At 37.2% G+C, this 13,581-nt stretch overlaps 1 protein-coding gene across 3 annotated transcripts in view; it reads right to left on the reverse strand.

Moving 5' to 3' along the window:
* Positions 1–13,581, reverse strand: part of ESRRG (estrogen related receptor gamma) — a 126,215-nt gene that overhangs the window by 6,673 nt on the left and 105,961 nt on the right. For all 3 annotated transcript variants that reach the window (XM_054392701.1, XM_054392693.1, XM_054392684.1), the window contains one exon: positions 4,921–5,190. In XM_054392701.1, the coding sequence (XP_054248676.1) occupies positions 4,921–5,190 (270 nt within the window). The remainder of the gene's footprint in view (positions 1–4,920; positions 5,191–13,581) is intronic.

Raw genomic sequence — 13,581 nt, forward strand, 5'->3', positions numbered from 1 at the left:
TTGGCAGACACAACACAGTGCTCCCCTCACAGTCCTGCTCCTGCAGTAAGGAACCTGGGGGCTCCCTCCTTCCACTGAGTCTCAGGCTGCTAATATGTAAATAATATCTACCTATTTCATAGCTATGTGAGGAATATCTCAGGGTTATTCAGTTACTATATCAACTGCCAGAAAAAAAATGAAAAAGAAAAATTAAACTGTCAATTAACTCTGCTACCATTTGCTTAATACAATCATTAAGCAAAGGTTAGACGAGTTATTTATTTTCTCTCAGAATTGTGGGTGGTCTCTTTGGTTACAGGAAAACGGAGTATGAGGAAGGAACTGCTCCAGCAACACAAAAACTCTGACTGAAGTGGCAACATCCTTTTCTAAAAAAATGTTCTATGCCATTTCACTCTATACAAAATTACAAGAACAGTTAACAGATCTTGCTATTTATATTTGGGAAAGTAAATATTGGTAACACACCAGTAACGCACTGGTGTGTATATACATATTTTATATATGTCTAATCACAATAAATGCCTTTTAATCATGAATTCTAACACTATGAAGATGACTAAATAAGATCAAATTAAAAACCTGGAGCTACTGGAAACTAAATACAGTTATGTTGTGGCATAAGCCATGGTCTGTATTGGAAATAAAGATGATGTCTTCTGGAGTAAGTGACTTATAGGGTTCTACCAATGGATTTTAATTATTATAATAATATTTAACAATAAAAGTGTGATTCTCTGAGTATACTGGTTTGGTGGCTAGAAAGGTAATGAAGTTGTAAGAACAAACTAATTTTTTAACCAGAACAATTGATCCGATACCTTTACTGGAATCTGTTGATCTGTGATTCAGTATATTAAAATGCACAAAACAATTCTTACTCCTTTGGTATTAGAAAAGGTGCTGGTCTCTTTTAGGAGAGTTAATAAGCTAGACCAGAAACTGTGGTGGTGAGCAGAGGTCCTTTTCTCCTTCTGCTGGTACAGTCTAGACAGCTAGTATGAGTGTTTAAGATTAAATTTTCAACAGTGCATAAAGTTCTACTTTTAAGTGCCTAGCACTCACATTTGGGTCAGATTTTTCAAGATGCCAGCAGCCTATTAAGCAGATACACACAGGTCAGATTTTTGTATGTGCTAATATATTTTGACACTCTATAGTTCCTCGTGTTAGGTTGTAGGTGGGAACTGAGCTTCACGGAAAAATCTGTTCGCAGTTGTGACTTCTAAGCTCTTCTGCAACATTTGGCCTGAGGGCACGATTTAGTCCTTACTGATTAGGCAGTTTCAAAAAACTGCTCACCTGCAACTTCCTGTTTAGTATTACCTGATCGATAGCTGAAAGCATTTTCTGATACCAAAGAGATGACTAGGTCATCCTTCCTGTGTGGGAGCGTTCACCTGAGTGTGTGAGCACTTGTACACACTTCAGATACATTTTGTAAATATTTCACCTTCCCTTACACACGAGGAAGTAATTGGTACATGCACATTTTGGAAACCATTCAAAGTTGATTTTCTGCGTGGGTAAACAAAGTGCTCATTGGCGCCAGCTTGCTTCATTTGGGCGGTGTGAGGTGGAATATAGAGCAGTTGCATCCTGCGGCTCCAAGATACCTGCTTGCTTTTGTGCAGAGAAGCCTGAGAAAGAAGGAAGGGACTCCTGATACTGACAGGACAAGGGCAATGATGTGGTGAGAGGGACTTCTCTAGAGTTCAAGCCTGAAGGCTGTATTAGTTACTATTGAATCGATGCAGATATTTAAAACTAACATGGTAAGTTCTATATTGGGCACTACATATTAACTGTAACTGTTAAAACCATGCCTGTGTAGGCTTTAACATATACAGGACTGAAATGTCTATACATTTCAATATTGTGCCCTTATATATGTATTTAAACTTTTCCAATGCTATATGCACTCCCTTTGAAGTCAGTGACAATCCACAAGGTTGATACATCTTGCACTAGTGGAAATTTATAGAAGCGGCATGGCATTGGCCAAACCCTCAAAGGAACATTTGATAATGGCTGTCAGAGAAATCTCCCTGAAAAACTGCTCCCCACCTTTTAGAAACCAAAAGACAGGATTATGTGAGATGAGGAATGGCACCAGTAGACTCTGAAGGCCTAAAGAGAAGTCAGCACTTGGGGTATTTTAATGCTCATGATACTGAGATTTGTTGGCCAAAACAAAGCTTGCAGTATTTATCCAAACAAAACACAATCAATATGAAGACAATCTACAATTTCTTTTTCCTGCTTCAACACACCAGCAGGGAAAGTACTAGCAGACTGTTTCATAAATCACTAACACAGATATGGAGCTATAAAACCATCTTTGTCTACTGTTTACAGTAGAGCTAACCTGGGAATCTTTCTAGATAGTGCGGATATGGCAAAAAAATGTCTGAAACGCCTAAGATTTCTTGTGCTTCATCCAATCTCTCCACAGCTTTAAAAAGGCTAATATATTTTAAACAGGAAAAATCAGGAGTGGAAATTTTCAGGGGGAAAAAAGCAGATATAGCAACAAAATATATTAAAATGTAAATTGCTAGCTGATTGAATTCATAATAGCTTTTTTCTTCTTCAGATATAGCTGCATTTACATTAATAAAGTTAATAGTTATGTGAAAATAAGCTATTTCTGGGTTTGTCTACAAAAAGAGAAAAACTTTAATCTTAATTTTATTTTAATTTTAGCTACATTTGCAAATTAAAATACTAGGGGTCTTACATTTTTTGATAGGCTGTAATTCTGCAGGTGCTATTTTACACCTTCAGGTTAGTGTAGCAACAGCTGATAGAAGTTTGGCATCTCCTGCATTTACAACCTGAAGCTGAGATGTTGAATGTTAGCAGTCAAAACATTCTATTGAAAGGGAAGTTGAATGGCTGGGCTGCTTTTTAACTCCCTTTTGCAACAGTTTAATTTTAAAACAGCAGTTTTATTTCTTTTAAGATCAGGGAAGGAAACATTTTTACTTAAACGTACCCTAAATTTTAGTATGCTGATTTGTATTTATTATCTGTGGTATTATCCTAGTTGTAAGTCCCAGTGAAGTTAACAAAACTAGAGATTATTTTGGCACACTCTTTGCACAATGTATGACTAAACTTTTTTAGCAGCAGCATCTTTTATTAATACTTAAACCCGGCATGCCTTTGGGGGTCGGGGGGGGGAGGCACAAAAACCGGTGTGAGTAATATTTAACACCACATCCTTCTTTTCTAGCTTCTTATCCTTTTTTCATCAAGGGAAGTATAGAAATAATTCTAATTCAGTCTTCGAATTACAGAATCAAATAAATACAAAACCCCCTTCTCAATTTAGACTCCTAATTCCAGATAACTTTCCTGCTCTGTTCATTAAGCATGACCAATTTTGAGAAAAATCCTTCTTATAGCTGCAAAGCACCCTCAAGTGTCTACTTACAATGGCAAAAAATTACAAATAAATCCTCAATTAAAAATAATTTTTATCTTTGAGGGGCACTTCATCATTTTGGTTATTCTGGAAATAAGACAATATTCTAAAACTAAGGGCAGGGTTAGTGGGGTGGAGAATATGTTACAAAGAAACTAATAAGCATTTTGGCTCTGCATGTTTTTTGAATTATATTTCCAATTAAAAATGCAGAGTGCTAAATCACATTACAAAGACAAATAGGAAAGTACAACTTCATTGTTGAAAACAATTTCCCTCCTATCAATCTGAGGATTCATGCATCAATATTGTAGATGAACTGTTAATTACAAAATCAATTAAAAAATTATTTCTAAAAACAGTCACGCGTCCTGGCTCTCAGGGGGGCAATTTGGGCAGAAGGTCTCATCTCACTAGGACCGCGCCAAATCACAAGTCGTCATCCACAAGTAAGCAAAAGCAATCTGGTTTTTCATTTTTCAGCGCGGCTGAGCCCAGCCTGAGATTGATCGTCACATATGGCCCCAGAAAACAAACTGTCAATACCTTGAATGCTGCAGAATTTGAACAAATAGCCGTCCGCCCATTCAAGCCACTCATTGCATCCCATTTAACAGATTTTATTGACAGTTTCCTTCTTGTAATTAAAGGGAAAACTACTGGCCAGCAACCAAGATAAAGTTCAAAGATAGGGTCAAAACAAAAGCAGATGGAGGGGCACGGTGTGACTGTCAATGGAACATAGCATCAGAGCATGTTATTGACACACAGGTATCTAATGATCAGCACGTCATTAAAGAGGGATCTATCGTGAACTTTATGCAAATGCTAAAAGGGACTTAAGACCACAATAAAGCATTAAGGAGACACAAAAGGAAAAACAACAAAGCACAAACGATTTCTACTTATCTGACAGTATTCACTGCTTCAGCACTTTTAAATTTAAATGCAAGGGAAATAAAAATCTGTCTGAGATTTTTAACCCTTCCTGCATAGGTAATATCATTCCCAGAAGTATGCTCATAAACATAGAAGATCTGTGTGGTAAGGTGTGGTCACTGCAAGATGAAGAATTCCTCCCTCCACCCATATGCTGAATTCCCCTTATTAAATACATCTGTAGCTGCCTTCAAAGAGAAGCTATATAGCATATTCTCATGCATCCTTTCTCTTAATTTTAATTGCCGTGATTAGACTTGTCTGGATTATGGAATGGATTTAGAGTAACATCTATAGAGAGTTGAAGGGATCTTTGCCTGTAAAACAGTCTCCAAAACATACAGTGCAGTGTTCTTCATTCCCCTAGGCACATATTCCACAGTTATTCACAAAGTTTTTCTTAGGTTTGAATTGCTTTGTTTGTTGTCTTTTAAAATAAAGTCTGATTAGCAGTTTCTCATTCTAAAACCTTTTTTTAAATGAGCAAGCAGAAACTATTATGAAGGGGAAAAAAAGTGACATTAAAACTGTCATGCCACTGTGCCAACCTGAATTAGCAAGTGCTATAGCTTTGAGGGTGACAAACTCTTCTTTCTCCAGCTTCATGCTCTTGTATTTCTTTACCAGCTGCAGTATGGCATTGTTAAGGTCGAGAAGGCCTGCCAATTTGGATTGGTCTTCATCCATAATATAATCTTCAGCATATACGAGCTCATCCTCAAAAGAAAGTGACCGGTATACAACACCGAGAATCAAAATCTCCATCCAAGCACTCTGCAGAAGGCTCATCTGGTCAGCCAGAGACAAAGTGGAGAATCCTGAAGAGGAAAGAAATACAGGAAAACTATTAAACATTTTTGGATTTGTCAGAAATCTGCTCCTCTTTTTCAATGTTATGTATTGTGATAAAAAAACGCATGTGCCCTTATTTTTCCTTCTGCCTTTGTGCCTCTCCTCCCCATCCCACCACAGGAAAGCAAATCAATATAAAATCAAACGTTTTCTAGTCAACACATGAAGTTATAAACAAGTTGCATCGTGCAGGCTCTTTCTCTAAAAATCCTATTAATTTGTGGAGTATTGCAGTGAGGGTCTGTGATTTGCATGATATTGTTATTCTGAAACACTCATGTTTAGTTCTAGGACCTGAGGCTGTGAAGCAGGGATCTGATAACCGTCCATCACTTCTATAAACTAAGAAGGGTAATTTAAGAGAGTTGAAAAAATAACTACAAACCAAAACTTCTTTTTTTTTTTTTAAGGGAAGATTTGATGTTTTAATAGAATTAAGGTGATTAGCACAAAGAAGAAAATTCTTTTTGAACTTAACCTCAGAATAAAGAGAAGTAACACCTACCCTTCTCAGAAAAGACACTAATTATTTCTGTAATGGCTCCAGTCTCTCCTACACTTGTTGAAATAACATGGTTGCATCATAAAGTGCCAACTGAATAGCGGTCACATCACCCTTCTACTGAGGACAATCCAAATTTTAATACATGCCTCTTAATAAATTTAACTTTTGCCTTTTTTTCTCCTTTTGCCCCTGCTGTCTTTCCTAATAGGATCGCTAAGGGCAAACATCTGTACTGTCTTACCTTTTTAGACTCTTGTTTACAATACTTGCTAATTTATTATATCAAACTTAATATCCCAATCACATTAGGAGCTAGAAAACAATACAGGAGAGGAAGTGATTTTCCTGGCCTGTTGGTGAAATGTAGTAGTTTGCCAGTTGGCACCATCAACCACAAGTACTTAATAAAATCATCAAAGGGGATTAGTCAAGCTTTTCTTAAAGGGTCTTAAGGCATGTCTGAGGCTTTCATTTAGTTGTTTATGGAGCTGCTTACATGTCCTTTGACAGGGCTCCTGCTGTAAGAACATTCTTTTTGGCGTTCAATTACACTTAAATGCATTTTTCTGTTTTGAAAGTCAAGAGTTACAGTCAGGCAGGAATATATCATAAACCAGCGAATCTGCAAGGCATCTACTCCAAACGAGATTTTCTCTGTAAGCACTAAGCAGCAAAACTAATACAATAAAAAAGAAAACCCCACATCCAAACCACTAGGCATCCATAAAAAATGAAACATAAAACTGGCTGCATGCTCCCTCTCTCTCTCTTTCATTTTTCTTCCCCTCCTTATTTGTTTTCATTTTCTCTTACTGTCTTTTGAGTCTTATGATAGAACTGCAGCTCTCTGCCTTCAAAAAGAAAACCACCAAAAACCCACCAAAAAACAAATACAAAACTGAGCCAACAACAACAGGAAACACTTGGAGAGGTGACAATGGAAAATAACACATCTGTGATTAAAATAAATAAGAGAGAAATGGAGAAGAAATAATCATTTGAAAGGTTATAGGGAGGAATTCACGATTTCAATTAGCTTCAACGTTTCTGTTCCTTCCCGTCTTTCAAGAACCAGTTTTTCTGCAGTAGCAGATGGACAGAGAACGTAGCCTGCAGCACCGTCCTGTGACAGCCCCATTCTCCCTCCCAGACACTGCTGTTAGTAAATAGATTTACACATTCTCCAATCTCCACACATCTTTCTGCCGAATAATTAAAAGCAGGATGATTAGTTTATTGAGTGGAAGGAGGAACTTTTTTATTGAGGTCCATCCACGATTTTATCAGGGCCAGCACTTTTACGGTTGTCATGAGGGTGCAGGCATCCAATTTTTCTTATCTGCCTGATTAATACAAACGCTGTTTCAGGACGCATTAATTAACAGATACAAATCTACGTTCTCATGGAAGGATCAATACAGAGAAGAAAAGAGGCATCAATGTGAATTTAGTGCTGATGATGGAGAAGGCACTCTATTGACATTTACGTGCATAGAAACTTTAAAGTTGCAGTGAAGCCCTTTTGTCCCTGTGATTTACAAATTAACAAATTTTCAGGTATAACAATGTTTCACACGCTTTTGAGAAGTTTAATTAAGCAAAAAGCAATAAAAATCAGTTTTGATTAAAAAAAGTTTAACCTGCAATTCCTACTGGTTTGTTGTTTGGGTTTTTTTTATATATTTTGATATTTTTTTCCAGAAAGCTCCAAACTTCTTTTATCTACTTATTTATTTTAGTCCAAGTTTCTTGGTTTGTTTTTTTTTTTTTTTTAATAAATAATGCCATGTTTCAATAACATTTATTGTGTGCCACAGTCAAAGGAAATTACATATGCTCTGTGAGGGGGAAAAATGGGATGTTGCCTATAATTTATTGTACTGCACTCTTGAAAAATCTGCAGTCTGGTGCAGTAAATACACTAATTGTTTTTATATGACACATAAAAAAACTCAAAAGAAATTTTTTACATTATAGAAAAACTGGCAAATACGAACCACGCTATTCTGCTCTCCAATAATAAATCAAGTAAATATGATTATTTTCTTCCTGACTGAAGTGACTTTCCCTTGAAAGCCTGATCAGTGAAAACACGTTTTAACTTTTAAAGGCATCCCTCGTGGGAATGCATCAAGTTGTAATTAATCTGCTTTGGTTTTGTTTTGATTTTTCAGAAAATGTATAAGAAAGCATCCAGCATGCCTGCTCTATCACACCAATGCCCTTTTAATAGCTGTTCAGCAAGTCACAGTTAAAAGAATAGATTACACAGGCATATCTATTTACATACATTTATATATTTTTAATTGTTTAGAAGAGGTTATACTAATTTAATGCCAAACGGTGCTCTGATTCCCTGAGCCTTTGTTATATGAATCCCCTCAGCCACGTCCTGCGACAAGACAACATTTTCCATTTTAAAACGTAACCATTTTTTTTAAATCTCCAAATTGGATGAAACAGACTTCCAGCTTTCTGAATTGATACTAGCCTTCCCAGTTACAACTGTAAGCTCTTTCCACACCACCCTGAGAGACTGCATGATGGCATGGTTTTGAACTTTGTTGTGCCATTTTGTGGGTCCTTAATCCTTAAGAGTCTTGCAGGTCAGCGTTTTAAATGTAGAACTACATAATGGCTTTTTAAAATATAATGCTGTGTACCTTTTCCCCCCTCAGCGTGTACCATATTGGTGACAACTTTGATCTCTCTTCATCTCCCTCCTCAAGTCAATGCCATTTAATGTATCTCAGGCATTTGCTAGCAGAATGACTCTGTACCTTGACCTGCAGTTAAATAGCATGTTTATCTGCGATACAGCGCACTCCAAATAAACCAGATGACAGTTTGCAATAACGTCACTTGGAAGGATTGAAAGGCTTCTCAAGAGTCAGGTACCCCTGAGGTAAGAAGCTTGAAGGAAGCATGTTTTGTGCCAACCCTGCTGCCATCTTCTACTAGACGCTCATGTGCTTGACAATGATGCCATGGGCACTTGTCAAGATTTTTTTTTTCTCTTTTTGCCTAGCAAACTGATGCACTTTGCAGTCAACTTACAAAAAAGGCTAAGCATTTGAAAGTGTGAAGGGCAAAAAATATCTGACGGCTAGTCTTCAAAAATACACTTTCATTTCAGAAAGCATAAATGTTTATTTCCTGAGCTGAGTGTTGACAGAAATAGGCTGCAGCGCAGGCATATGAATTTAACCCCTGGTAGGCATTCTTTTCAGTGAGGTTTTTATGTGGCTGAATGCAAGCATTGTAAATCTACAGGGTGTCTCGTAATATCAGTTAACAATAGCATTGATTTGCTAGCTACAGATTTTCTTCCTTCCTTTTTTTTTTTTCTTTCTTTCTCCTCCTTTCAGGGACTGTAGTGTTTCTTCAGCTAAAAATAGATACTTTTCCACAAACAGCGTATCACACTCAAATTGTAATTATGCCGTAATGACTCACTGAGATCACCGAGTGTGGATTGAGAAAAGGTTGATTGAGCAACTGAACATATGCTTGTTTTCTTTCTTTTTTTTCAATTTGTTTCCTTTTGCATACCAGTAAACCCAAAGCTCAAAGGAAGCAGAAAGAAAGAGGTAAAAAGGCCTTAGCAGTTTTATTACAGAACGACTGGCGGTGAACTGACCTCGCTCTGCAGCACTCAGCACTCCCAGCCAGCTCTAAACACATTTCACAGCCTCTTACATGGACGGGGCTGTTCAAACCACAGATCTTTCCAAATACCAGCATATCCACTACTCACTCTCTATTTCTCATTGCATATAGCTCCATGCTAAGCAGAGTAAATCTTTTATATTCTTGAAGACCTCTTTCCTCTACTTCATTAAGATGGACTTCATGGACACTATGTCACTAGGGGCTAGTGTGAAGCAGCTGCAGATGGTCAAGTGCCAAAGTAAGATCTGTGCCTTACCCACAGCACTCTGAGACTTACTGGGCAGAAAAAAAGACAGAGGCTGGACTTATCCCTACTGTTATTTTCAGCCTAAAATCAGGCCACTAAGAGTCAAATCCTATTTTATTTCACTTTGCAAGGAATGAACTTCCCTTCCTTTGTTACGTGTTTTAGAAATAAAAATATTTGATCCAACCAGGTATGAAATTGCTGCAAATCTGGCAGTCGCTCGCTTTTTCTGATAACCACCTCCCATTTATTTTACCAGTTGTTTTTGTGATTGTTGGTTTTATGAGTAAAATATTCCTCACGCTTGCCCTGGTTTGTACTTCAAATATCTTCATTTACATTTTGTATAATCAAAGCTGTGCTCGAAAATGACGTGTTCACTAGTGTGTTGCAGATTCAATATATTTACACAGTTGAAATATCAGAGTTGGATTTTTAAATTATTTACACTTAATTTTGATAGATTAACTTCCCGCTAAATGTTTTATGGGTACTGATGTTTCCAGCACAATTTCCTCATTTCAGAAATGATGTATAGTCACCACTGTTGAAAGAACAAACGGATACTGTAAACACTTTAAAACATACTTTTCCTTCAGCCCTATTTACTTTATTTAAAGAGTCCATGGGCTCATGGTCAAATGATAAGCAGTGGGCCAAAGGCTTATCCTGGCTGCACAGAAGTGGAAGGGAAAGAAACTCCAAGATCAGACTCAGGGTTCAATGTGCTCTCGGATGTACAGCTGTCACTCTGCCCTCCGCTCCCTTCCTGGCACGCACTTGGTGCTTGCCTGGATCCATTGTACAACTTCATCTGGCTTCCAGGGATGTAAACAAAGGCCAGGGAAATTTCAGCAGTGAAATTTCTGCTAGGGCTACATAAATGTTTTCTAGACATGATCACAGTATTTGCTGAAGGAAACCTTTGTAGCCTGACTGCCACTATTATTCTCTCAAAAACCCAAGAAAGATGATGGCATGATTCCTTTTTATTATATTAATCCAAGGGAAAAAAAAAAAAAACAAACAGATTTAATTGCATTTCAAAATAGTGTGTAGTCTAAAAATATGTATCAAGTCCCACAACATTTCAGCTGTTATGAAAACCATTAAACAGAAGGAGAGTGCTCTCACTAATCACCAAACATATTTCACAGATTACGGATGAAATTTGGTGAAAGCTGGAACAGAAACAGATACAACTCATTATGCCAGACTGAGCCCATTTTTTTTTTTCTTTCTCTTATGGTTGATTTTTTTTTTTTTGTTGGGTATTTTTTTACTAACCATTTGCTCATGGAGCTCCTGGTTAAAGGGCTAATAACAGCACATGATGCCACAGTAAGGTATTTGACCTAACTTGAAAATCACAAATCAGGTCCCAAAGCACAAACTGCAACTGACCAGAAATACAGCCAAAAGCACAGCTTAAGCTGTTTGCTGGATTCAGCTTCCAAGCTACTTACAAATGATGTGCTATGATTAAAGTCATGTTTAAAAACTAGTTTCATCCAACAACTTCTGCACAGTAAAACCACTGCCTTTTCTGAGTGATGCCTTGCTGTATGTATAGCATCTCCTTCTGCACCTATAGCAGAGCACTGCAAAAGCAGCGCCAGGGCTCTGTTGCAAGCGGCACTCCCTGCACTGGAGTTGTGACTGCCATCTGTTAGCTGTGCAGCCCTGGGAGAGGGAAGATCAGATTGCACACACAGAGGTGCCCAAGACTTACTCTGACTCCAGTACAAAAAGCAAAATCTGTTTGGAGAGTGCTGGGATGTCTTCAGCCAAGCCTCTGCGCTTTCTCAGGTTTTATTTGTGTTTGTATTCATAATTCCTGCTGTCCAAGTTCTTACAAAATATACAAATTTTTTAAATTTTTGTAACATGAAAAAATGCTTATGATAAGCACTTTTTCACTAACACCTACCAGGAAGAGGGGAAATGCCACACAGAGCACTAAGAAACCCGGGGCTTTTATCACAACACTACTTCTATCTCACTGAAACAACAGCAGAGAGATGGCACGGCAATAAAAATGCATTCACACTGCATGTCCCTCTCAATCCATTATGAACAATGGATTCTCAGTAAGCAAATATTCGCTTGTCAGAAGTATTTGCAACAGTGGATTCATTCAGCAGGAGCAAGTAAGTGAAGTTCACAGCAATTTAAAAGCAGCAAATTAGACATTTACAAACAGTGAAGATGCTGCTTGTCTAGCGTGACCTTTCACTCAAGCTATACAAAAAGGTGTTAATGTAATTTAAATAACAGTTCGAAATATTTCTGGTTTGTCTTTTACCCTGTGAAACCTCACATGATAACACTAAACAGGAGCAATTTAAGCTTGTCATTCCTTCCCAGGGTAAGATGCATACAGTGAGACAATAACTCATTATAGTTCAAACTGATTTAAGTACTTAAATCACAGACATCCCTCTCTAATCACCCAAATATTTCTAGGCAGCTACATTTAATTTTTTTTTTTTGCAACAGCACCAGCTCTTGCAAGCTGTCTCTTCAGCAATAGTAGTGGTAAGGAGCTGAAAAATGTGACTGATTAAGAATGTCACCCTGACTTCACATAACCACCATAGGTTGCTAATATTCTGAAGAGAAACATTAAAGATGCAAAAATCTGCTTCAGGACAGATCTGGTAAAACCTCTACGTATGGAGCACCTTCTAACTGCATTTCTGGAAACATATGGTTCGAAGTACTGCACTCTTATTTCAATCAGTTTTCATTTCATAACTTATTATTTCAGTATTCCCTGAGAAAAAGGAAAACAGATTTAAAAGGATTAATGCTTGATTTTTCCCTTTGGGTTTGTTTTTACTATGGAAACTTCCACGATTTAAAAGAGCTTAACTCCAAACACAAATCAACCTTACATTAAAAAGAAACCAGGCCAAACACTTATATTTTGATTTATCACTAAATGATCTAGGAACAGAGGAAGACCTGATAAGTGGTAAAGTACATGCTTTTCTTTTCTTTTTTTTTTTTTTAAGTTAAACAATCACCACTCCTTGTGTTTTACATTCTTAGTGGTGAGGTTCTGAATTCTAAGATAAGAACAATGAAAAGTTGTAAAATTCAAACTATTAGTCCGATATGGGTTCATGTGGCTGCAGGTCCCCTTAAGGTCAACAATATGAACTTGAAGATTTCTGAGGGTGATCTTTTTAAAGCACTACATATGTGATCCGATCTGCTTATTTAACGTTAACTCTTGCAGTTCTTTAAACTGTACCTCCCAAACATGTTTTGGTTAGACAATGGGTTGTTTCTGGTCCTTTGGACAGCAGAGGCAGGTGATGTGATATGACATGGTGTGTTCCTAAAGCCATCTTTGCTCCTAGACTTGGAGTCTGTGCCTTGGATACAGTGTTTTAAATGAAATCTGCTTTTAAAAATGTCTGGCATATTTTGAGGTATCACCTGTGTGCCCAGACATCTGAATGGGAGAAAATGAAGCAGGACTGTATTTATGACCGTGATTATTTTCTTTCGCTGTGCCTATAAAAAAACCAAACCAAAACAAACACCAATCCAGACCAATCATATTTTCAACATAAATATTGATTTCACACAAATTTTCCTTCAATCTGTTGTGCATGTATGTAAGTATGCTAAAGCCTGATGATTTGTGGGTGAAAAGATAAAAACTACATTCTCTCATTGGTAAAGTGACTGTAGACAAAACCCAACAAGGATCATGAACAGAGCTGAATCTCTCTCAAAGCCCAATTCAGAAAAATGATAACACAGATTAAAATAGTATCATACCTGAGTATCTCCTGCGTGTGGTATGCCTTACCTAGATCCTTCCAACAGTTCAACTACCAGAAATGAAACTACAATCACACATAATTAAACAAAAAGAGTCCTTCTTTTTGCATTTTCATTAAAATTTGTACTGTACTA

The sequence above is a fragment of the Indicator indicator genome, chromosome 2 (assembly GCF_027791375.1).
Source record: "Indicator indicator isolate 239-I01 chromosome 2, UM_Iind_1.1, whole genome shotgun sequence".
NCBI classification, from domain to species: Eukaryota; Metazoa; Chordata; class Aves; order Piciformes; family Indicatoridae; genus Indicator; species Indicator indicator.